Source organism: Coptis chinensis, chromosome 3, assembly GCF_015680905.1.
Source record: "Coptis chinensis isolate HL-2020 chromosome 3, ASM1568090v1, whole genome shotgun sequence".
NCBI classification, from domain to species: Eukaryota; Viridiplantae; Streptophyta; class Magnoliopsida; order Ranunculales; family Ranunculaceae; genus Coptis; species Coptis chinensis.
In genome coordinates, this window is record NC_141458.1 from 38,484,917 (window position 1) to 38,512,366 (window position 27,450).

At 36.0% G+C, this 27,450-nt stretch overlaps 1 protein-coding gene and 1 long non-coding RNA gene across 2 annotated transcripts; both read left to right on the forward strand.

Moving 5' to 3' along the window:
- Positions 1 to 3,134: 3,134 nt before the first annotated feature.
- On the forward strand, positions 3,135 to 6,378 carry LOC147509532 (uncharacterized). Its single transcript, XR_015216574.1, has 6 exons — positions 3,135 to 3,837; positions 4,001 to 4,131; positions 4,247 to 4,297; positions 4,685 to 4,763; positions 5,597 to 5,673; positions 6,190 to 6,378. It is a non-coding gene; the product is annotated as an uncharacterized LOC147509532 (long non-coding RNA).
- Positions 6,379 to 11,723: 5,345 nt separating this feature from the next.
- On the forward strand, positions 11,724 to 12,512 carry LOC147509533 (uncharacterized). The gene is made up of 2 exons (XM_086597844.1): positions 11,724 to 12,318; positions 12,397 to 12,512. Exons 1-2 carry the CDS (start codon positions 11,724 to 11,726, stop codon positions 12,510 to 12,512), a joined length of 711 nt encoding a protein of 236 aa, XP_086453970.1.
- Positions 12,513 to 27,450: the final 14,938 nt, after the last annotated feature.

The window sequence follows — 27,450 nt, forward strand, 5'->3', positions numbered from 1 at the left end:
AGTATGGAGAGAGATGGAGAGAATATGAGTGAATCAGTATTCACTAAAAAAAAAGTAACCACATGCGAAGAGAGAGAAACAAGTAGGAGTCTTTATTATGTTTTAGGAAAAAATTACTGGAGAGAGAATATACTAAAGAGAGAGAATGTAGGAGTAGTTAATGATTAGAGGAGAGAGAAAATTGGAACCCGAGAGAAAAGTGGGAGTGCTCACGTGAATTTTAATAGGTCATGAATTTATTTTGTTAAGGGAGTCCGGATGAGAGCACTACTATATATATATATATCGGGCTGGTTATGTCGACATACAGAAATGACATACGGAATTTACATACGCAATCCTACCTATCTACATAATGAACTAAGAGCTAATTTTTTAGGGGTGTGATATTTACATCATGGAGATCATCTCCAAAGAAAATCAGTTCCTTTGAACACGTCTAACCCTATCAAAAATTGAGTTCAAATTTGAAATTTATGTAACGGTCCATACTTTTAACACTCTTTTGACAAGACTAGACACATCCAATTGAGGTGATTTTTTGTGGAGATACTATCCATAGTAGTGCAATGTGCAAATCTGCTTTTGGATTGCGTATGTCAATATTTATTTTATTCTCTCTCCAAATTAATTTAATTTTTTCCTCCACAAAACTTTTAGTACTTTGTGTTTATCAAAAAACAAAAAATGATTTGGAGAGAGAATAAAATAAATATTTGTTATATATATTATATATAACAAATATTTATTTTATTTTATTCTCCACAAAACATATAACAAATATTTTATATAACAAATATTTATTTTATTCTCTCCAAATCATTTTATTTTTTTCTCCACAAAACTTTCATTACTTTTTTCTCCACCATACACAAAGTAATGAAAGTTTTGTTGAGAAAAAAATAAAATGATTTGGAGAGAGAATAAAATAAATATTTGTTTAGATTTTAATTAACTAAAGTTAATCAATAGTTAAAAGAGATACTAGATGTATGGTGGATGGGTGCTTAGGAGACTTTTCGCTCCTAAGCGCCTATGAGTGAATTTTCTCTCGGGATTTTAATCAAAAAAATCGTTGAAAAGCCAATACATGTCTCTATTTTATTTAACAAAATATCTATTTAGACTCCCTTAATAACTCCCTAGGGACTCCATATCTTACTTGACATCCAAATTATATATATATCTCTCTTTCCAACAAATAAATAAATAAATAAAATAGAAACAAATAAATAACTAATAACTTTCCCAATTAAATAACTAAAACTCAAAATAGTAACAAATAAATAACAAAAAATTTACCTGTATTTCAACAAACAAATCAAACATAAAAAAGAAAGAAAATAAATTAGGAAAAAAATAATAATAATAATAAACGCTTAAAAAAATTGGGGCGCCCAAATAATTCACCATCTTTATTCACAATTACCTCTCTTTTTCTTGTCACAAAATTCATCTTTTTATTTCTTTAGTTTATATTAATTTGGAATGGAGTAAAAAAAATAAAAAATAAAAAATCATATAGTTCTCTAACTATTGACTTGAACAAAGGGTTCATATATATGGTGTATATAAATGTCAAAAAATAGGATAATTTGTTTCGCACTTGGAATTCAACTTTTTTGGGCGTTAAGTTTATTATTTATTTGTTTGTGGAAATGTAGGCAAGTTTTTTTTATTTATCTGTTACTATTTTTGGTTTAAGGTATTTAATTAGGTAAGTTATTTGTTATTAATTTGTTTCTATGTTTGTTTTTGTTTTTGTTTTTTTAAATTGGAAATAGAATAGGATTTTGATAGCTACATAGGAAATGGAGTCCCAAGAGAGTTATAGAGGGAGTATGAGTAGAATACTCTTTATTTAAACCCCAACTAGCTTCCATAGTACACATCATAAGTGAACTAGCTAGAACACATCATTTTCCTTAGATACCTTTCAAAACATTAACTACAAACAAAAACAGAAACTAGAACTAAAAGCATAAAACAACAAACCACTTTTCATAAAACCATCAAGCATTTAGTTGATAGTAAGATAGAAGTACTGAATTTATCATTGATAGTGGTCCTGATGATGTTGTAGTTTAATATCTCATTTCTAATTTCTAATATGATCATGTAGAAAGTTTTACATACACCAGACTCTTTGCGGTGTTACTCACTGCCATTCTCAAAGTCTTTATGTTTGTTTTTATTCCTAATGATTTGTTCTCATTCGTTTCAGTCATAATATTAGATAAACACCCAAAACTATAATATAAACTCTGTAGAGACATTACATATTGGTTAATTATGTGTGTAATAAATGCAAATTAATTGTATTTTCATGTTTTTGCAGATTTCGACACGTAAACGATGAAATTTTAACAAAATCGGCATTTTAGCATGGAAACAAGGTGAATATGTTAATTGGAAACAAAACCTTTTTATCAAGTCCAAAAGAAGCCCATTGGAAGCTGAAAAATATCATAATCAATCCCATGAAGCCTGGTCAAAATAGTCAATTCCGGGTCAACCCTGGTCAAATCTTGTAGAAAAGTCAACGAAACTTCAGAAAATCATATCTTTTAACTCCGAACTCCGTTTTGGGCGTATGACCTGTCAAAACGATCAGCGTGACAAGCTCTACACAATGGTATATAGGTTTTATCAATTTACTATACTGAGAATTAAAACAAGTCCGAACCAAGACAAAATAAAAATCTAATTACTATTCATCATGATGTCATTAAGTGGAAGCTTATGTAATCACCCACTTTCTCCACTTAATACATGCACAAACCACTCATAATTATTTATCTTGTAATGGGAATTACTATTCACCATTTTTTTCCACTTAGATTAAAAAAATTCCATTATAAAAGTAGATTAACTTGTAACCTTTGGATTGAAAATGTAAGATGTAATATTGGCTACCCATTTCACTCCTTTGAAACTATAAATAGGAGGGGTGGTACTCTAAATAAACTTGCCAATTTACTTGTGATTTGTGGTCTTGTAGCCCTTCTTTTTCTTCTTCTTCTTCTCAATCTCTAATTCTTCTTAAGTATCTCTTATAAGTAGTTCATAGGTCCTAGGATCATGAGCTAATTGATGATGCTCATGTGAGGAGAAGCTCCATTAATGGAGTTTTTCATTACTTTAATTTTTCACAAGCTTGTTATCAACATCAACTCCAAAATAGTTTATGTTAATAACAAGCTAGGACTTGTTAAGGTATTCTAGAGATAGAGTACCATAATAAGTCCTCATGCTAGTAGGTTGTCTTAGAGATAAGATAAATCCACTAGGGATCAAACTTGGTATTATTCTTGGGTTTGCCTATGAACCCAATAATGATTATAGTTCTTGTAATAAATTGATTAAAAATAGTAGTTATCCTTGCATGAGTGGAGTTAATCCTCCACATATAACTCTCCACATATTTTTCTCTCTCTCTAAATTCTCTTTGTGTAAGTAAGTACAAATGAAGTTTACGTAAATTGTAAGTTAAGGTAAAATAATTCAAGAGTAGTGTAAAAACTTCCACCTAAAGCCTTCTCTCATTTAAGGTTTCTCTTGAGTAATCTAACTAAGTTGTGGACAAGTGCTTCAATGTTAGGCATGGGGCGATACCTTTACTCGAACTATATTTCAACATGAATTGAGAGTAAGATAATTGATATAAGTGTGAGTTAGAATAACATCCAATTTAATACTTATCAATATTGTTACTAGGTGTTCCATAATGCAAATGCCTATGTGACATTTGAGGACTAATATTTCTAAGTAGCAGCCTGTCCTTAAGCGAGGAACCTAGTGTGCTTAGTGGTGATCCTGGAAGTCCTTGCTGAATTGGTAAATACTTGTTGTTTACAAGTGGTTAGAATTTGGAAGTCATTTATGTTACTCTTAATGGAGTTGAATGTGTATGTAATTGTTAATTTGTAACTAGATTCTATAAATGTCTCCACTAAGGATTTTTAGAACCCTAAAAACGTTATTTTCTCTCCCTCTGCAGTGATCACTACGTACATTTTCCAAATCTCCCATCTAATCAAGGACTATCATTATTGTCAGAGACCTTCTCTAAATTCTTAATCTGCCTTGCTGAAGATTGGTTATGAAAAGGTCGAGAATGAGCTCCATTAGGTAAGAATCCATCAAAGTTTTCAGTCATGTGATACACTATTTTTCTGATGTCATTTAAAATTAACATCAAAAAGTTGAGATGGATAACTTCTAAATTTGCTAATTGTATATTCAGGGGCGGACCCAGGAGAGGGCTGCACCAGGCTTTAGCTCGGAGTCTATTTGGGTAAAAAAAATAAAATAGTATATAAAAAAAATAAAATAGTATATATCTAACTCTAAATCTAAAGCCCAGCCCAATTGCTCAAAAGTCAAGACAAAACCCAGCTATAACCAAAAGAATCCAGCGATATCTCTTGAACAGAAATACAGACGATAAACAAAAGAACAACCCGGCGATATCTCTTGATGTCTTGATTCTTCATTCCTCACTAAAAACTCTAATTGCCTAATTCTAATCCACGTTCTTCACTCATTCTACTATTCGTTCTCCCCGGGTAATTTATTATATATATGTTAGTTTTTTTTTTTTTTTTTTTTTTTTTTTCCTCCTTTGTTTTTTAAAATATGAAATGTTGATGGTTAATTGGTTTTTGGTTTTGATTATTTGCAGCCATCTGATAAGATTAGTAAAGTGTTGTTTACTTGTTTGGTGGTCAGTTAACTGAGGAAGAAGCATAAAGTTTTAAGAGGTGAGTTTTTTAGTGTAAGCTAGTTTGTTTATTGTGGATTTGTGTAATTGTGGAAATAAATGATTTTGGTTATTTTTTTTAAATTTGCATTGCTTGATTTGGTGGAATGTAGGTTTTAGATATGTGAAAATTATTGTTTGAAATTTGAAATGTTGATATGGTTCGTTGATTGTGAAATTTTGTATGTTATGTGTTAATGTGTCGTCGTGTCGAGATGTAATGTTTTTCTTCTTTAGATTTAAATTTTGGTGCTTGTTAGAATTGAAGTGCGTGAGTTTATAGATAAATGTGTGAGTTTTTTTACTTTTTTATTTTAACGTTTCAGACGTCTAAAATGCTAAAGGGAGTACGAAAGATAGATTCATTCTTTAAACCAAAAGAAACTGAGACATCCAATGTTGCTAGAACTATTGAAAAGGATGATCAAGGCCGTTCAAAGCTCCAAAGAGTTGATCCCATTGAACAACTTCGTCCCAATCCTTAAGGGATTGAATCCATTAAACAAGTTTGTCTCAACTATCAAAGGATTGGAATGTGTATGTATATTATTTTTTTTTGTTTAAGACTTTGGCTATCGTTGTTTAGCCCAGAGAGAGTTGAAATGTTGGGTCCGCCCCTGTGTATATTTATGTTTATGTTCTCCATATAGTTTTTTGTCATTTAACTCTGCGTTATAATATTTTAGACAAACTAATGAAGATTCTAAAAGTAAGTTGCGAGGAGTGCATAGAATATATCAAATTGTAATAAACACATTGTATTAATGTATAACTAAAGGTTTATATTCATAGTTAACATTGATCAAATTCTTCCAATTCTCTCCTTTTTATCAGAAATAGACTTTGGGACGCCTTTGCAATCGTTGAAATCAAACAGTTAAATGTTCAACGAGTGATGATTAATTACTATTGTAAGTCGCAGATTCTTTACCTTTGCGTTATGTTCTCTTACCCATTGTATACAGGGCAAACTTTATTTTGTCATTTTTGTTTTGTTTGTGTTAGTTGGCAACTTGGCATTAAGTTGACAATCACCTAAATGTGGTTTTCTATGGGTACTCAGATTCCCGCCAGCTCTTTATCTTTGCAGTATGTTCTCTAAGCCATTGTGATCATATTAATATTTTCACCAATTCATGGTGTCATGGGTCTTATGGGGTTGTAGTTTGACAAATCACCTTCTTGGCTTTTTATTGGCATTTGGAGTCCTAATAAAATATATAGTTGAATTTTAGAACTTTGGACCAATCACAACATTAAAAATTAAAAATTAATAACCGAAATAACCAAATCTTAAGCATTGCAGCATTAGCATATAGTATGTAGAGATTTCACTATGTATCTTAAACTAACTTTTTCATTTTGATTTCTATGCACATCTGTTTATATATCTAGCTTAACTAATTTGTTGTATATCTCTTTGATAGCCCAGAGCTTCAGAAGGCATTAGACTTCTGGGCAACAATGCAGTTTCTAGGTGGACCGAGGAGTGAAAGCAAGTCGTCATGGACAAGGTGGAGGCAGTTGGGTCTACTCAAAATGGGAGCATTGGCGAGAGCCTTCGGGCTAAGTACCCTTCGAGGTTGATGAGCCTTCGGTGTGGGGTCTGCCTTAACCCTCTAAATATTATATATATATATATATATATATATATATATATATATATATATATATATATATATATATATATATATATAACAATGCATTTTCATTAATTAGGATTAACTTATTCCTATATCCAAATATACTACTCTGTCAGAAATGGAATGATAATCCTGTGTATGAGTTTCTGTAGTACAATATATGTTGTAAAAGTTTAGACTGATTTTGAATACTGTAATTTAAGCAATTGTAGTTCAATGTATGTGTAATCCAGGTTAATCCATGGCAAAAAGGATGTATATACCGCCAACATGGACATGAAGATGGAGGACCAACGATGCTTACATATTTTTTTTTTTCAGTGCATGAATGCCCTTGGTCTCCATAAAATAAGAATTTCATATAAATTTGTGTACAACTAATTCAACTCTAATGCTACGAGGGTGAGAAGGCAGATTGTAGCACTTCTTAAGGTACATATATAATGAATATGGTGTAGGGATTATAAAGAGGATAAAGACACAATCACTTGATAAAATGATCCAATTGCAACAATAGACTCGTTAAAGTAGAAAACCTAACAAGAGCTTTAAGTGAACGGAGAGTGAGTCTTTCAAAAACAAAAAAGGATAATCCTTATATATTATAAGTATACAAGAAAGACAACAAGATTTCATCAGAAAGAAACAAATCTATCTATTAATTACTAAATTCAATATACATGTAATATGTAGGTAATAGAAGTCCTAACTTTGAGTTAGAGCTCTTTAAATGTCTAAAGTCTAAATGCTACATTATAATTACAATTATGCTACATTTAAAAAAATATATAATAATAATCAAAGAGGCAGCTCATACCTTTAATTGATCGGCATCTCCGCAGTGTTCTCCAGGGTATTGTGGTTTCTGATGGTCCTGGTTTCGGTGATTTGCAGTGACGTTTATTGACACTCCCATTATGTCTCGGTGGTTTAGGTATTTATTGTGCCACTGATGTCTCTACATTTGATTTTGTGGCATCCCGTTTTCAGACTTTTGAGCTTCATAACCACATTTGTAGGAGTTGTGGCCCAGTGCCTTTGGATGAGATTCTTGATGTTGCTAGCAATGCATTGAGTCTTTGCCTACTCGATTTTGACCTCAATTCTTTGACTATGAATGCTACCATTCCCTCAAAACCACAAAACGTTTTAGCGGAAGCATTCTACGATAGGATTGTTGTTGGTCTCGAGAGGGAGTTTGATTTATCTACTCGTCAAAAGGTAGTCATGGGATGCTTGCAGTCGGAACACGCAAAGGATTTTTTACTTGCTATTCCGATAGAAGGACTTGGACATCGTATGTCGCCGGTGGAGTATTGTTCTATTCTCCGGTACTGTCTCATGATTTCTTTGTACTCTGATGGTGGTTTATGCCCTGTTTGCAAAAAGAGTAGATTGGATGCCTTCGGGGACCATGCAACACATTGTCGACATTTTCCAGGTTTCAAATACCATCATGATCATGTCAGAGATATTTTATGTGATGCATTTTGGAGGGCTGGGGTACAAGTGACGAAGGAGGCTCCTGTCAACTTTCTTCACTGATCCGAATGAGAGGATGATTGACACTTCGACCTACGGATATATTGATCTACAGTTAGTCTGAAGGGAAACATGCATGTGTTGATGAAACTGGAGCCTCTCCGTTGGTAGGGCTTAGGAATGGAGTCTTTGAGGTGGAAGAAATAGCTAATAGAGCAGCGGCAAGGAAGATTGAGAAACACAAGGATGCTTGTAAAGCTAACTAACATTGTTTCATTCCATTCAGTTTCGACACTTTTTGTTTATTGACACAATAGTCTGTTGGGTTTCTTAAGAGGATGTAGAAAGTTATGGATAATAATGTAATAACAGCTGGTTCTAACGAGTTTGTATTTAAGAGGATAGGATTTGCCATTCAGAAAGGACTTGCAGCGGAACTTGTTGCACGCTTGTCTTAATCATTTATAAAACTCGTTATCATTATCAATAAAATTTCCACTTTCATTAAAAAAAAAAACTTTATACTAATGTATGTATTGTTTTTTTTTTAAATTACGTTATATGATAAATTCAAACTTATTGACTGCCTTGAAGATGCACTGGAGATGGCAATGTATTGTAGTTCTTTACGGAAATAGATAGGGCCAAACCAATAACTGTATTTGGTGTACGTGATTGTCACTCTATGGTGCATATGAACATATTCATTTCCTATGAAGACGTGGATCACTCAAGCCTATTCGGTTTTAAAATGGTCTACAAAAACAACAATTTTGAGGAGAACGTTCTTGCACCTATTAGGAGTACCTAGCAAATATATTTATGGCACTGCACCTACTACCTACAAATAAGATGGCCATCATAGGTCAAGATCAAAACTAATAGAGCTTCTAAGGGCAACCTAGAACTTGAAGTATTTGGAGCATTTTATAGATACAATTAATGTAATTTTCTGCTCGAGAAACTTGCAGTATCAACACTAACTATTGGGCTGAATATTATGTCATCCTAGGTGGGGATGGTTGAAATTGTACGTGTGGATGCTAATATAGTAGCATCAGTAACAACCTAGCTTCAACAACAACTCTAATGTTTTGCAACTTAAAAGGAAGATGGAGTGGTTATCTTACTACTAAAACTAAAGGAAGTTATAATTAATGTACAAATATAAATGTCTAGCTAAATGTTACAACAGGCCAAAATCACAGGGGGGAAGTGGTATGTGAAAATGGCTTCAAGGTGCAGTGCATGTGGGTAACATGAAAAAGATTTGAATCACCTGTTATATGGAGCTTCTCATTTCCAAACAACTTCTGGAATTGTCTAATAGGTAAGTTCAAATTTAAATGCAATTTCGACAACCACCTTGAAGATGCATTGGAGATCGATAGCAACGGATTATAGTACTTAAATAAACTACACCAGGTGGGATGATCACTTTGTGGGAACACCAATTGCTAAGTTTTTTTTTGGTGAAGATACGAAGCACTCTAGCTTACTTTGTTCTAGAAATAGATCTTGGATTTAACTCTCAATCCCAGCTTAAATTTTTAGTGACCGACTTAATATCATAACAATTTGGTAGTTTGTGCTAAAAAAAATTAGTAGTAAGTAGTAACTCATGATAGGTTTGCTCACGGTGTGTCTCTATGTCTAGGTGAGTGAGAACTATGCATCATATTTTCAAGTTCTTATATACCTTTTGAATTTTAGTTGAAAATGGAACTTCATTCATGTATTGAAACTTTCATTGCTATCTTTTTAAGCACATAAAGTTGTCACTCCAGTCAATAGTGAAAATGTGTTGTGTTTTATATATAGGTTCTAGGCTAAACTGCATAAGACAATATGTGGGCACTAGCATTAGCCGGTGAGAAAGTAGGCATCTAAACAAAATTTACTCTAGCTAAAATAGAATCCGATGGAAATGGTTGAAACTCTACTCTAACTCCTTGGTACCATGGAAAATTCTAAAAAGATCTTGGCCATATGGCCGCATAAAAAACCTTGTTATTATTATTTTTCTCTCAAGTGATTAAATTAAATGCAATAACAGCTGTGTATTATCTGTTTCTCTAATAATAATAATAATAATAATAATAATACTGCCCAATCCAATGAATACGATGATGCTGATACCTAGTAAGCCATTCTTCTTCTTATAAAGTATGGGCCGGCAACTACAGGTAGACAGTGGCGGAGCCAAGGGGGCCCAGGGTACGCCCTGGCTCACCTTCAACTTTCGGCAAACAATTTTTTTTTACTATTCACAGAAACCAAAAAGCCATATCCGAAAAAGACTCAACTACTTAACAGTGTAACTGTATAAAGTACTAAAGTACTTGGGTTAACAGTGTTCGCCTCGAAGTCTAACTAAAAACCCATAACCCATAACCGACAAAAGACAAAATAAAAAGCACAACACACACTGACACACAAACTGAAACCAAACAATTGAAACAAATAACGAAACAAAAATATCTTACTCCAGTTTGACTCTTTGCCTCTTTATCAAAAAATTAAACAAAACCCACGACCCAGGTACCCCACTTTTTCATAGTTCCACCTTTCTCTCTATTATTCTAATTAACTATCCATAATTTCTAAAGTTTTATAGGTAAGCCTAATATTATTAAATTTCTTGTCTTATTTTTTATCTTTTCATATTAAGTTGATTCCTAAACCATGTTTTTTTAATTTTTTTGTATTCTTTTTGTGAATTCATTAAACCACATATTTTTATTTAATTTTATTTTGTGACTGTCATAATAACATTGGTAGTTTATTTTAATTAGTGCAATTTCAATTTAGTTGATTAATGGTTTATTTTAATTATTTAAACAGATATGTTAAAGTATTTGATCAAAGGAAAGTCGTTGCCCACTCAACCTACTCAACCACCTAATAAAACAAATATTGTTGTTAGTGTTGAAGTAGGATCCTCTTCAAAGCGAAGTCACCAAGAAATTGAGGATGGTGGTGTTGAACAACCCACGTCAAAGCGGGTTCAACGTGAAAATCGTGAAAAACTTGACTTGTCTAGTCTAGTCTTCATGGAGACCCTGCACTGAGGAAAAAGATTTCAGATTATCATCCTAATATAATGATCAAGACTCGGTGAGAAGAACATATCTGCTTAATTAGGGGTCCTTGCCAGCCTAATCATGCTTTTCCTCTAAGAACAAGAGGCAAGAGAATCTGACGCTTTCAGAAAGAGTGGTATGAAGAGTTTAGTTGGTTGGAATATAGTATTTACGAGGATGCCGCGTTTTGTCTATATTGTTATCTCTTTAAACCTAATAAAGAGGCACAAGGAGGTGGGGATATATATTTTTTTTTCTTACAGGGGGTTTACTAATTGGGAAAGAAAAACCAAATTAAAGGAGCACGTTGGAGGACCAAATAGTGCTCATAATATTGCTTATAGGGCAGCACATGTTTTGTTAAATCAAGAGCAGCATATCGAGACATTTCTTCACAGACAATCTGACCAAGTTCGAAGGGATTATCGAATACACCTAACTGCAATAACTGATTGCATTAGGTTTCTTTTGAGACAAGGTTTAGCTTTCCGTGGTCATGATGAATCAGATGAGTCGATCAATAAAAGTAATTTTCTTGAACTTATACGATTTCTGAAAGATCATAACGAAGTCATTAAGAAAGTTCTTGATAATGCTTCTAAAAATCGGAAATTGACATCGCCTGATATCCAAAAAGATATTGTGAATTTGTCTGCTGTGGAAACAACAAATGCTATTCTAAAAGATTATGCATGGAAATTTATTGTTTGCTATTTTAGTTGATGAAGCACGTGATATATCAATTAAGGAGCAATGACAGTTGTTTTGCGTTATGTCGATAAGAAAGGTTGCGTGATTGAGAGATTTTTTAGAGTTGTGCATGTTAAGGAAACTAGTGCATTAACACTTAAAAAGGCAATCGATGAGTTGTTCTCCAAGCATGGGTTGAGCATATCTAGACTGCGTGGACAAGGGTATGATGGGGCCAGCAATATGCAAGGTGATTTGAATGGCCTAAAAGCACTTGTAATGAAGGAGAATGAGTCTGCATTTTATGTTCATTGTTTTGCCCATCAACTTCAGTTACCCCTTGTAGCAGTTGCAAAGAACCATGAGTCAATCACTAACCTTTTTAGTATTCTCTTTAATGTGGTAAATACTGTTGGAACATCATGTAAGCGACGGGATATGTTGCGCGATGCAATGAAGGCTAAAGTTGTTGCAGCGTTACAAAATGGAGAAATTTCAAGTGGCAAAGGGTTGAATCATGAGACTAGTCTTAAGCGAAATGGTGACACTCGATGGGACTCACACTATTATACAATTCTTGGCATGATAACCACTTATGGTTCAGTAGTTGATGTGCTTGATAATGTAGCGGAAAATGGTTCAAGCTCGGAACAAAGAGGTGAGGCTTACAGATTATTAGATTAAGTGCAGTCTTTTGAATTTATCTTCAATTTGTATTTGATGAAAGTGATACTAGGAATTAGTAATGATTTGTCAAAGGCTTTGCAACGTGAAGACCAAGACATTGTCAATTCCATGGCTCTTGTTAAAATAACAAAGGTACGCTTACAGGCGATGAGAGATGATGGGTAGGATAGTCTCCTGACTGAAGTTTCTTCACTATGTGTCAAACATGATGTGGTTGTTCCAAATATGGAATAGAGGTATATGGCTCGAGGGAGGTCTCGACGAAGAGCAGAAGGAAACACCAATTTACATTACTATCGTGTTGGATTATTCTATCACTGTATTGATTTGCAAATTCAAGAGTTAAACGACCGGTTTAATGAAGTAAACACAGAATTACTTCTTTGTATGGTTTGTTTTGATCCTAGTGAATCGTTTGTTGCTTTCAATAAGCAAAAGTTGATCCGTTTTGCTAGACTTTATCCCGATGATATGATTTTTCAGAGATAGATCAGATAGAATTAGCGGATCAGCTTGAAAATTATATTATTGATGTGCGTTCCGATACTAAGTTTGGTGAAGTAAATGGAATTAGCGGCCTAGCCAAAAAAATGGTTGAGAGGAAGAAAGACATTGTGTACCCACTTATTTATTTGTTGATTAAGTTGGCGCTGATTTTACATGTTGCTACTGCCATTGTGGAGAGGGTATTTTCTGCTATGAATATCATAAAGAATCGTCTGAGCAATCGGATGGCGGATGAGTGGTTGAATGATTGTTTAATAATATATATTGAAAAAAAAGTTTTTGATAGCATTGATACCGAATTGATCTTACAACGCTTCCAGAAGATGAAGAAGGATGATGAAAAAGAAGGCCGCCGAGGACAACTATGAACAAGTACTTGTTTATATTTGATTTTTTTTCTAATACATTAATATATATAATGGGGGATACAGCCACAAGTACTGTAGCCACATTGTGGACACAACCGATCCACACCTTTCATCTCGTGCATCAACAGAACTGATCCTACGGACAACAGAAATCAGAAAAACAAAAAACGAAATTCCAGAAAAACCAAAATTTCAGGAATTTTGAAAACAAAAAACACGAAATGTTTACCTTCTTCTCCAAAAAAAAATCAGTGTGAAAAACAAAAAACACGAAATAGGATTCAAATAAAAAATCGAATGTTTACCTTCTTCTCCAAAAAAATCAGTGTTTACGAATCAATCTCCAAAAAAAATCAGTGGACACAGCTACACTATCCGAAAACAATTAAGGTTTGTGTTTACATTCTCTCTTTTAATCTTATCTCCAAAAAATCAGTGTTTCACTCGAAAACAATGTGCTAATTAACCATTGTTGTGTTGAATTAAGGTGTTCATTGACGAATCAATCTTCGTTTCAAGCTTGGTTTAAGTCGGAGCAACCTTTATTTTCACAGGTTTGTTTCTTCCATTCAAACAAGATTTTGTTGTTCATAAATTGGGATTTTGCTTCTTTTTTATGGAACTAATTGGCGTTGCTATGGGTTTGTTTGATATTTGTTTGCTTTATAAACATTTAAGTGGGATTGAATTATTAATTGAAGATATTTTGTTTGTTTACTTGATTGGATTTATAAGAGATGAATGATTCAAAATAAATAAATCATTAAATCAAGCAATGAAGTTATGAGCGGTGAACTCTGTCAGAGTTCGGTGAACTCTATCAGAGTTTTGAACTCTTTTCGAGTTGAGTTTTGAACTCTGTCGAGAAGTTGGAAGTTTTGAACTCTTCGAGTTCGGTGAACTCTCGAGTTCGAGTTGAGTTTTGAACTCTTTTCGAGTTCAGAGTTTTGAACTCTGTCGAGTTCGGTGAATTGTTAGAGTTTTGAACTCTTCGAGGAGTTGAGTTTTGAACTCTATTAGAGTTCGGTGAACTCTGTCAGAGTTTTGAACTCTGTCAGAGTTCGGTGAACTCTTTCAGAGTTCAGAGTTTTGAACTCTGTTATAAGAGATGAATGATTCAAAATAAATAAATCATTAAATCAAGCAATGAAGTTATGAACGGTGAACTCTATCAGAGTTTTGAACTCTGTTAGAGTTCGGGTGAACTCTTCGAGTTGAGTTTTGAACTGTCGAGTTCGGTGAACTCTTTCGAGTTGAGTTTTGAACTCTGTCGGGAGTTCGGTGAACTCTTTCGAGTTTTGAACTACTCTGTCAGAGTTTTGAACTCTGTCAGAGTTCAGAGTTAACAGAATTGGCTCATTTGAAATGAAGTGAGTTAGGAGCCACCCTCGAAATATGTATACTTTTCCTCTTTGTCTCAAATTAATGCTTTCGCGGTGAGCTACAACAAACTTTTAGATGCATCCGCATTGTGCAGTTAGGTTTTAAGTTGTTCTTGGATCTCTCAGTTTAGCCCGACTTTCTATATAAAATTAGAAAACTCAACTTTTTATTGGTTTGTTGGACAAGTGAAGTAGGGAAGAACTCACTTTTATGGTTGTGCATGGGCTTTCTTTTGTATTTAGTCGGATCAGGGACTTACGTGGAAATGTGTTTGAAGCTTGCGATGTTTTGGTTTTGAAAGATATTTGGTTCTCTTGCAGAAACCAGAGGCCTCTCTTTATCTCTTTCGTTTTGTTGCCATGAAGAGAGTGTGGAATACCCTCTTCTCTTTAGTTCACCTTAACAATCATTGTAAGAGACTGGAATTTGTACAAAGTACGACATATGACATCGATTGCATTGATTTTATCTTAAGTCTTCTAAGCCATATTTCCGCAGGCCTCCTCTAACACTAGGTTTAAAGCCCAAATGTTCACCAAACTCTGTGTCAAAATACTTTCATGAGTCTCTGACCCAGATTGGACTAGGGTAATAGACTTGACCCCGTTTGTAAAGGTTTCTGCAGGGAAGATACTTTATGTGGTTGGTTTTCCCTTCTTTTGACTATGTACTTTTTTACTATAGGCTAATGGAAGCCTTTTATTGTGAAGTTTTACTTAGTACCTCGTGACTTTACTTCTTTAAAGTCTATATGAAAAAGGAGTCTGTTGATACAAAATTGGGAAGTTGAAGTTAGAATATCTAATGTGAAGGCGTGAGGCTAATTCTTAAACACGTTTTAGAGATGAAGTTGCAAAGGAAAAGGTGATTTGGATAGTTATACAATCGAGGTGTCCAAGAAGAGATATCTTGACTCGGAGATTGATGACAAAAATCAAATTTTGGATTTTGCTAAGTAACATGGACACTTTGTATATGACATATGGCCACTTCCATAGTTATTTATCTGTAAAGAGACACTTTTTAAGGTCTTGAACCCAAGAGTTAGTTGTGTAACTAAAGAATAGAAATAGTTTTCTTTTTAATTAGTCGTGTCCTTGTGTCCTAGTTCAAATAGGTCGTAGTTTTCTTTTTATTGGTTTGTTAGACAAGTGTAGCTAAATGGATGTTTGTTTGTTTGGATTTTTGTTACTGTAGATGGAAAGAACTCTGTGCAATAGGTGTGGTGATAACACTCATTCATCAGAGAAATGTTGTTGGTTGTCTACGCCTTGTTGCATTCGAAAATGTCGTGGAAGTAGGATCCCTGAAACAGTCGAGCCAAATCCAATCTCTTGGGAAAAATTTTTTTGACTGTCGCGCTTGGAGACTTCCAATGGTTGGAAGACGCGAGAGCATCGTCATTAGTACCTCTAGAGAATCTAAGATGCAGACAGTTGAATTGCACGGGGTTCAGAAAGGTTAACACAACAATGAAGAAAACGGAAAATGAAGGCAGAAAATTCTTGAATTGCACCGAGTGTGGGAAGGATTTTGAATGGTTGGATACTTTGTTAGCTTGGTTAAGGAGCAACATTGAGTTGACAGTGAGTTCAAGCTCTTCCACAGTCACCTCTTCCTCGTCTTCAAAAAAAGATAAAAAAGTCAAAATTACACTTGAAATTGACGACGATGGTTTGTCGAAAGAATTCGAGTTTCATTGTAAAATTAGATGAGTGCGTGGTTGATTTCAAGTTCTTTGTATTGCGTTTTTTTGTGAACTTGTGGTGAATGTAATTATCTTTGGTTAATTCATTTTGTGAACTTCTTTGGTTAATCCATTTTGCTTATCTTGGTAACAACTTGTGGTGAACTTGTGGTTATGACTCGATGTAACTACGGGTTATGAACTTGTTATGAACTTGTGCTTATCTATTGTAACTATGACTCGATTTATTTGCTGAGAATCTTGTGTTGATGTAACAATGAATAAATTTGATTGGTAGTTTGTTCTAATAACAATGAATAAGTTTGATTGGTAGTTTGTTCTAATAGTTTCTGTCAGAAAATAAAAGCTAAATAAAAGATGTCACAGTTCCTACAACTTAAATAGTTTTGCTGTCATAAACATAAAGATAAACAAGTTCCTACAAGCTGTCAGAGAACAAGTACAAGCTGTCAGAGTATTGGTATTTCAAAGAAACATACAAAAAAAACCGCAAGTAGAATAGAAAAAAGACAATGAGAACACCGACTGAAAAAAGCACAAGCTAACATAACATAACACAAGCCTGTACTAGTTTTACACTCCGACAACTTGCGCATTTTAGTTTGTCATTGCAGAACGTAATGTTTTTGCCAAAACACGAAACAGCTGTTTTTTTGCATCTTGAATGGTGTGACCACACCGTTTGGACTAGGTCCCAAACGGTGTGGCCATGTCGTTTGGGACTAAGTCAAAACGGTGTGGCCACACCGTTTGGGACTAAATCCAAACGGTATGATCACACCGTTCAAGAGGGAAAAAAACAGACCACCATTTTTATCAAGCTCAAATCCCAAACGGCATGGCCACACCGTTTGGGACCTAGTGAAAACGGTGTGGCCGCACCGTTCAAGAGAGAAAAAAACAGATCCACGCTCAAATCCCAAACGAAATTTCAGAAAAACAAAATTTTGCAAAGCAAAAAACACGAAATAAACAAAACATTACATCGAGAATTCTTCTCCAAAAAATTACATCGAGAATTCTTCTCCAAAAAATTTCTACCCTCTTCTCTCCATAATTCACGAGTGGGTTCTCTCTTTGGGCTGTGTGCTTCTTTCACAAAAGGTAATTTCTCTATTTCTCATTAATTTCTCTATTTTGAATTTCCTTATGCATTTTCTCGACTAGCCTTATTATACATTTACACTTGTGACTTGCTTAAATGGACAACAATTTGTTTGAGTTGTAGTTGCTACTATACTTTGTTCACAATGCCCTTGTTTCCACAATTTTGACATTTTTTGTTACTGTAGATGGACGACTCAATATTGATTGATGAAGTCGGAGAGAAGGAAGAATACGGTTCAGGTGAGCTAATGTTTCAATTTTATTTTCGATTTCTACCAACGAATTCAATGTATTATTATTATACCGTGTTAGTTTATTTGTTTTTTTTGACGTGGACACATTTATTTGCAAGATGCCCCGAAGTCTTTTGCGGCACCTTTCGCATACGTGGCATTTTCTTCCTCTGTTCAACCTCCGAGTTTGAAGTGGAAGTGGAAATTGTGAAGCCACCATGTTTGGGAATGTGTTTTGAAACTCTTGAGGCTGCAAAACAATTCTATATAGATTACGGAAAATCGTTTGGATTTAGTCCAAGAATTCAAGCTCAAAAATCAGTTTTCGTTAGGATGAAGTTAGTAGTTGTCAAATGACTTGCTCGCGATTTGGGGTTTATAGAGATCGAGGAGGCAAAAATAAGAATGTGGATGGAACCGAGAAAGAAGTGAGAAAAAGAAACACAAATACAGTTAAATGTGGGTGCCTTGCTTCAATGAGGGTGACAAAGCAAAATAGTGGAATCACGGAAAGTGATGAAATTTAGTAGCGAAAGCACAATCACAACCTGGTTAGTCCGGCAAAAGAATGCGTATGCCTGTTAATAGAAATATGCCTGCTGCAGCTAAGGTGTTGATTGACTCATTTCGTGATGGTGGTGTACTTGTGAATAAAGTTGTTGATATACTTGACGAAGTACAAATTGGTTTTGATGATAGGGATTGTTGGAACCATTTGGGCCCCTCGAAAGAATACAAGAAACCGGTGAGAGGTGATGCTACCGCGGTGCTTCATTTTTCAAGAAAAAAAAAGTATAGAGGATCCTAATTTCTTTTATGCAATCTGGATGGATCATGAAGCAAGGGCCATTAATTTTTTCTAGGTAGATGATGGTCGATGCATTACCGCGGTTCAATATTTTGGTGGCGTGGTTTTCTTTGATACCACATATCGTAAGAATATATATGAAATGCCATAAGCCCCATTTATTGGAGTTAACCACCATATGCAATCAATCCAATTTGGTTGTGCACTACTTTTGGATGAAACGTAAGATTCTTTTAGGTGGGTTTTGAGACTTGGCTTGGAGCTATGGGGGACGTGCCCCATCCGCAATTATCACAGATCAAGATAGAGCTATGACTCTAGCTATTGGTGCGGTATTCCCTAATACTCGACACGATTTTCGCCTATGGCATATTATGAAGAAGTTCCCTGAAAAACTTCCAAATTATTATTATCGGAAGTCAAAATTCAAAAAGAATTCAAACAACAGTATTCGCAAATATTTATTCTGATGTGTTTGAAAGGAGGTGGGCAGAATTGATGTCTAGTTTTAAGTTGGAGGAGAATGAATGGCTTCAAGAGATGTACAAGATTCGACACAAATGGGCTCCAGTTTATCACTTGGATACTTTTTATGCCGGCACTTCGACTACCGGGTGTTCTGAAAGCATGAATTACGTTTACAAGAACTTTTTCACATCTACGACAACTCTTAGAGAGTTTGTAGTGAAGAATGATAAGTGTTTGATGAGGATTGTTGAAAAGAAAAAAAAAGAGGATTATATTACTGAACACTCGAATCGGATTATAGGCAGTAATTCATTTCTCTTGAAGAGTGCAGCAAGTGTATACACAAGGAATGCTTATGATAGATTCAAGCAAGAATTCGAGTTAGCTGAAACTGAGTATGTCCTGCATGATGATGAAAAAGGTACTGACGGCAACAGAACCTACACTTATAAGTCGCGAGTTACAGGTGACGAGCGTGAATGGAAGGTGAAGTTCAACCCAGCGACAAAAGAAGGTAATTGTGAATGCAAAACTTTTGAATTTCTGGGGATACCTTGTGGACACCTCATAAAGGTATTTCAGAGTCGTGATATTGAGATTCCCGAGCTCTTTATTCTTAAGAGGTGGATGAAAGGGGCAAATAAGTATAGAGCTGAGTATGACCGTGGACTGGTAAGTGGCCATGAGAACTCGAGGTGCGAGAATTACTTTCGACTTCAAATGGTTGCTAATCGGTTGGTTTATGAAGCTCTGCTGAAACCGATTCAAACTTACCAATTAATGCTACAAAGACTGCAAGAACTGTCGGTGGAGCTCAAGAAACGAAGGAAGTTGACCACGGTGTTTGAGTTGTTAATTCATGCACTATTGCGATAGTTCAAAGATCGCCACTTGACCTATCCCAAGTTTTACTTTTGAATCCTAACATCTCTCAAACAAAAGGAAGAAAAAAAGTCGTGGAAGAAGATTTATAAGAAAACTAAGGACAGTGGTAGAATAAAAGGGGTCTTGAACAAACATGCACAAAAGCCAAAGCAAAAGAGAGAGAGGAGATGTACATGTTGTAACAAAGTTGGTGTTAACCATGATGATCTGAAATTGTCCACGAAAATCCAAACAAAAAGAATGGCCCAAGTAAGTATAATATTGTTTCCTTAAGCTTAATTCGTAGTATCCTATCTTACACAATTGCCTTTAAAACTTAACGTTTTCCATTCTTTTTGATTTACAGTATTGGATGTAGAGTTAGAGGACAGAGACGACGACGATGAGGAGAACGAAGACGAGGATGGGGAGGAGAACGAAGACGAGGGCACAAATGATAACATTTCCCTTTATCCAGTTTTATCCTGCTCGTATGGAACCTAGCAAGGAGTGGTGGTGGGGCTGTTTGAGGACACGAATATCTACGCCATTCATGTCACCAACTTTATTTGGTGGGGCTGTCAGAGTTCTGGAATTGTGAAGAAGTTTTAGTGATTTGAGTTTTATTTGGGTTTTAGTTATTTGGGTGAATTGTCAGAGTTTTAGTTATTTGGGTGAATTGTCAGAGTTTTAGTTATCATAGTTTTAGTAAACTATTTATTCATTTTGGAACCAATCAGAAGTTTAGTAAATTATATGAACTTGATTATATGTCAGAACTTGATTACCTTTCAGAAGTTTTACATGTCAGAAGTTTGTGTAAATTATATGAACTTGAGTTTTAGTATTGATTGATTTAAACGTAATTATGCATGTAGTAATTATTGATGTGTACAGTGATTGACTGGACTGAGAGACAAAATTTGAGGCTAAAACGACTGGCTAGGTGCACACCAACGATTGCCACACCAAACTAGGTCCCAAACGGTGGCCATGCCGTTTGGGATTTGAACTTGGATAAAATGGTGGTGTCTGTTTTTTTGCCTCTTGAACGGTGTGACCACACCGTTTGGACTTAGTCCCAAACGGCATGGCCACACCGTTTGTCCATAGTCCCAAACGGTGTGGCCACACCGTTTGGCCTTAGTACAAAACGGTGTGGCCACACCGTTTGGGATTTGAACTGGGTTAAAAATGGTGTTGTCTGTTTGTCCTTAGTCCCAAACGGTGTGGCCACACCGTTTGGCCTTAGTATACAAAAGCGGTGTGGCCACCGTTTGTTCTTAGTCCCAAACGGTGTGGCCACACCGTTTGGGATTTGAACCGGGTTAAAAATGGTGTTGTCTGTTTGTCCTTAGTCCCAAAGCGGCGGTGTGGCCACACCGTTTTATTTTGAGTCTTGAACGGTGTGGCCACACCGTTTGGGATTAGTCCAGGTTAAAAACGGTGTGGCCACACCGTTTGGGATTTGAACTTGGGTTAAAAATTGTGTTGTTTTATTTGAACCGGGTTTTGTCCCGTTTGTCCCAAGTCCCGGTGTGGCCACACCGTTTGGCCTTAATAGTTAAAATGGTGTGGCCACACCGTTTATCCTTAGTCACAAGCGGTGTGGCCACACCGTTTTGGGTTTTGAACTGGGTTAAAAATGGTGTTGTCTGTTTGTCCTTAGTCCCAAAGCGGTGTGGCCACACCGTTTGGTTTAGTACAAAAACGGTGTGGCCACACCGTTTGTTCTTAGTCACAAAGCGGTGTGGCCACACCGTTTTGGGATTTGAACTGGGTTAAAAATGGTGTTGTCTGTTTTGACTCTTGAGCGGTGTGGCCACACCGTTTGGTTTAGTCCCAAGCGGCATGGCCACACCGTTCAAGAGGCAAAAACAGATGTTTTCAGGTTTTGGCAAAAACATTGCGTTCTCGCATTAGATTTTGTGTAAATTGTTATTGATTGGATAATGGTAGACATTTTGTGAAAACCATGGGGTTATAGTCCGCCACTTTTCTAGCAAACGCAATGAAGCGAGGATATTGTCGTGGGCTAAGCAATAAATTCAAATGAAGCAATGCTTGGCGTTTATCCGAGGAGACCAACAAAATGAAATGAAAAAATTATTAGATCGGGCTCGGGTCAAGTTTCGGGCCCCTTTGCAAGTCCATATACTTTCGTGCTATGATGAATCCATAGACTCATAGAGGCAATAATACACAACACAACATTTTGCACGTAACACAAACAAAAAATAAAAGTGTAATCAATCAGGTCGGGCAAAAGAATAGTGTTTGTTTGTGTAATCAATCGACCACGAATAATAACCGGACACCCTCCGAAGAAAGTACTAATAAGTTTTCAAAATCTATGTTATCAAAATCTAAAATGTGAGCGGATAAGTTACTCAAGCTTGAGAACTGTAGTAACATGTTTCAGAACAGAAATTTCAGGGTTAACATGTTTGTTACGCATGCTCAAATACTTTGACATCCCAACAAATGACACTACAGTTCTCCAAGACTTAAAAGTGCAATCTCTCCAGTAAGTGGACATAACTTTCAGCAAATAAGCGGATATATAATAGACCACTGCTTTACTGCCTAAAGAGAGGGCACTCTGAAGTCTGAACCCGTTTCCTCACTTTCTTAACTTCAACTTCTTCAACATTCTTTGCAGAACCATTATCGCAACCTGCACCAAGAGGAACACTACAAGTCTTATAAGGATGAACATTGTAAGCAACAACGTATTACAAATGTTTCAGATAAAGCCAAATATAATTAACTATGCAATAGACCTTTTGCAATCATTAAGCGTAATATCTATTCTATTAAGGTCTCCAAATCCAAGATTCAGGTCAGAATACCAAGAAGAGCAAACAAGCTTCTATTAGCTATAAGATAAGTTTCAGAATGATCAAGGCAAATTGGACAAATGTCCCCGGTGAGTGGTGATGATAGCCCCCTTAGAAGATAATACATTCTGTTATGAGAATGTATCTAAACACAACAAAAAGATTTTGGTATTCATAAGAATGGCTTTCTAAATCCAGCTCCAAACCAAATTTTGATCTCACAATCATGAAACTTCGTAAAGGAATAGTTATAATGGATTCTAAATTTGCAGAAACATCATTGTCTTCATATATCTAGCGGACATTAATCAGCTAAAGGAATAGTCCAAATAGAGTGTACCCTAGAGCAAAGCAATTAAGTTACTCAAGCTTCAGGAACTATAGTAAATACCTATCAACTACAAGTCCATGTGCACTAATTCCTCATTCAATGTACTCTAACACAACAGTCCAAATCCTCAAGGTTCAAAAACTCTACAAACAACATAGCAGCTAAAAATCGCGAGTTTGTTTTACTCCTAATCTGTTATACACTAGCACAATCCTTAAAGCTTTCCAGTTTCAAAGTCAACATGTGTGTGTGCTTTATTCCTGCAAAACTAACCTCTCCACTTGCTTCCTCATGTTCACCATTTCCATTTCCAACACTCGTCCCAACACAAGATAAAAGGAGGTAAACTAACCAAACTCAACATACCTAAATCCTATGCTAACCACTAAACCCTAAACTAACCAAACTCAACATACCTAAATCCTATGCTCATTCACGATATCGTCCGCCAATGAACTTGCACCGGGTCAAATTGTATGCCTCCATGAACTCGTTCTGTGCATCGTCTGGAATCGCAGTCCCACCCAATTGCAGGCCTTGATTGAGCAAGCGAGAAATTTCATCGACGACGGGGTGCTGTCAAAATTAAAACGAAAAACTACATTAGTATATACATTTACATTTATAAAATACCAAAACAAAACAAAAAAAATTAACGCGTTGTAAGATATTAACTCACCGTGATTATGATATGGAAGACTACGTAGGGGAGTAGTGACTAAGATGATCGGGGTTTATCATTCTCATATGACTATTGTTTTCGTACCAACTCATGTATCTACTAACACACTCCCATGGATAAGGCGGAATGGGTCCTCGTTGTTCAAGTTGAATCAAGTGATTACGCCATTTACTCCAATAGGGAAGATGCAATATTAAATTTCACATCATACCCGCGTTCGAAGTAGTTCGGCGTCGAGGTCTTTGGTCTTGGGGATCTGAGGGTACAAACTGCATATGACCTAACCGACGACAACCCTCGAAACATTGTCTTGCTTTCGACATTATCAAGAAAGCATATAAATCCCTCGAAAAATGCTATTTCATCCACCGCCATGTAGCTCGGACTTGCACATAGGGATACCATTCAACCTCGTCAAATAGCATATGATCGAGGAAATTAATCATTAACCACATACTAATAATATCAATTAATAAATAAAACTATTTACATACAAAATGCTTACATCGGTACAAGTCATATTATCAATGGTGGCTCGGGTATGCTTCAATGCATTTGTTTGTGCTAGCATAAAAGATCGAGTAATCGAGTACCTACGAGCACGGCACATGCTCAACTGGTAGTCCTCATTTGGGTATGGCCTGAACACCGGGAAGTACTCATAAATCCATGCCTACATTAATATAGACACCCAGTTAATATTGTAATAGATAGATAAAATTGACATTGAAAAGAAAAACAAAAAACTAATACACGTAGGAGAGTGAAATAGCACGAAACACCCTTCACCTTGGCACTTGTGGCAGTCCCAAGACCCCATACAAGTAAGCCCGGTAAAGGCTGCACCCCACGCGTAGTCTCGATCTCGCAAATTTCAAAGCGGTCTCGGATAACAAACGGAACTGCAGTTCCGGGCGATGTCGGTGAAGGCGGTACATCCAAAGAAAAATAATGAGATAAGCTCTCACAAAGACAAACCGCACCTCTTTTTGGGTTGACGCCTTCTTCACAACAACCCCATTTTCATCATGTAAATCTTCATCCATTTACCTTCCCAAAGAAATCGCTTCATCAAGAAATCCATCCTAACTTTGGAAGTGAACTTATTGGATTTCATCTCCGCGATCTATCTTATCCATGGGTATGCCAAGATCTTTGTGGAGGAGTCTTTTTGTCTGTTCAAGGTCAAATCCGTGTCCCCCATCCACTGCTTTGCCTCTGATCGGAACTCCTAAGAGTTGGGAAACATCGTCCAACGTGATTGTCATCTCGCCCCATGGCATATGAAACGTGTTGGTCTCTGGATGCCACCTCTCCACAAACGCAGAGACCAACACAGGATCCTGATGCCTGTATACACCTAAGACCAGAGCACATAAGCCGGTTCTTTGAAGCTCCACGTGAAAAGTAGAACAGTTTGAACACTCTCCGAGGATATCCCATTGTACCAACTTGTTTAGGTGCCCATGGCACTTCAACACCCCTCGCTCCGCCTAAAACAACAAAAACTTAGTATTAATGTATGCACAAGTTTCGTAATACAAAATTTAAATACTAATAGACACTAAATGATAATATTACCTGCCCCTCCCAAACATCGCGAGCCACGTGCACTGCATAGTCATACAACGGATGTGACACACACAAGGGCCACCTCCATAAACACCTCTCTTGAACTCCAAGTCATTGTTAGACTTTTCTCACAATATTCACCGGAGGTGCAGGTACATGGACTTCCTCGTCATCCTCCTCCTCCTCCTCGCGTCCTCTTCCTCCTCGTCGGTCTCTTCTTCATCATCATCAACACCCTCTTCTTCACTATCGGCATGACTTAGAACTACACTCTTTCCGATCCATATCCATATTTATCGTCATCGTCATCGTCGCCGTCATCGTCATCGTCATCGTCATCATCGTCATCGTCATCGTCATCATCATCTACATCTAAATCTAAATCTAAATCTACATCTACATCTACATCTACATCTACATCTACATCACTAAGAACTGTCCCCTTTCTTCTCTTTTGATTTCCTAACTCTACACCACTTACAACATTACTGGGATCATCCGCTTTCCGATCCCCTCTACTACGATGCGATGCGAAGTGGTTGTTCTCCTTCCTCTCTTTTTCTCGGGCTCCTCATCGCGACCGAACTACTACTCCCCACCTAACAACTTCTTAGCACAGGTGAAAACACTTTTTTTTTTGCATTCTTCACATTCAGATTCTTTGTTCGAGGCATTGCTACAAAATAAATAGGAGTTAAAAATAAGACATTCAACTAATTCAAATTGTTGCAATACCAACGTGAAAAAACAAAGAAGCGAAATAAGGAATGCCAATCTATATCTAAGTTGTGCATGCCAATCTATATCTAAGTTCAAAAAAGTTCAAAACTCGACAGAGTTCATCGAACTCGAAGAGTTCAAAACTCTTACATAGTTCACGAACTCTTTACAGAGTTCAAAACTCGAAAGAGTTCAAAACTCTGAACTCGAAGAGTTCACCGAACTCGAGCGAGTTCAAAACTCGAAAGAGTTCACGAACTCTAACAGAGTTCAAAACTCTGAACTTTGAAAGAGTTCAAAACTCTGAACTCTAAACTCTGAAAGAGTTCACCGAACTCTGACAGAGTTCAAAACTCTGAACTCTGACAGAGTTCAAAACTTTGATAGAGTTCCGAACTCGACGAGTTCAAAACTTCAGAGTTCACGAACTCGAAAAGAGTTCAAAACTCTGAACTCTGACAGAGTTCAAAACTCTGATAGAGTTCAAAACCAATTGGATTAATATTATTTAAAGCCGGTAAAGTTTAATCATATCTGATGTATTACTAATGAGTAAGTAGAGGTTGTGGTTTCTAATCATATCGATGTAACTTTACGGCTTTAAATAATATTAATCCAATTGGTGACATATTTATGGATTGTATGAGTACAAGCTGGGTTGTCAGCTCAATTAATAGTTCCCTTTCATTCAACAATTTAGAGATCTAGATAATACTCACTAATGAGTAAGTAGAGGTTGTGGTTTCTAAATTTTTACACAACATTAGCAGACTAACTAAAGCTTGTCCTACAAAAGGAAGACTTCCATAATAATTCAGTGCAATACTTGCTCAATATACGGTCAAGTCAAAGCGGATGCATTTTTTCATATCAGTATCAAAACATTTACTTGCATAGTCAGAGCCAATGACCATCACATATAAGTTTTAACAACCAACATTTTACTGTCTCGGTAGTAATTTCAGTGTCAGTTGACATCATAAAGTCTGATTCATCAGTGAACCAAAAACCATCACATATAAGTTTTAACAACCAACATTTTACTGCCTCGGTAGTAATTTCAGTGTCAGTTGACATCATAAAGTCTGATTCATTAGTGAACCAAAAACTTCATGTATCACATGAAAGATTGTGTTTAACATGAAAGTACACAAAAAAAAAATTATCAAAATTAGAAACAAATTATTAAAAGAAAAAAAATTCTTACTCGCTTCGTTCTGTGGTGGCGGAATCGGATCCGATTGCTATGGGGGGCCCAACAATGTAAATTCAATTACGAAACCGTAAGAGTATAGTACTTGAGATCAACAAACTAAGTGTACAATAATAAGTTAGAACCACATGGCAACTCACGGAAGAGGAACAGCTACGGGTGCTGGACTGGGTGCAGAGGTAGGTGGAGCAGCTGCTTGTGTAGTTGGGGTAGGCTGTTTAAAGTCATGAAGAATGTTCCATGAGATGACATAAGAAACATAAAGGTTAATCATCACTACACACTAGCTTATCTCATTG

Excerpts from the sequence above, each read along its gene's own strand:
- LOC147509533 (XM_086597844.1), top strand. The coding sequence starts at position 11,724 with ATGACAGTTGTTTTGCGTTATGTCGATAAGAAAGGTTGCGTGATTGAG. Across the intron at positions 12,319-12,396 it reads TTCAAGCTCGGAACAAAGAG|GAATTAGTAATGATTTGTCA; the intron begins GTGAGGCTTACA and ends AAGTGATACTAG.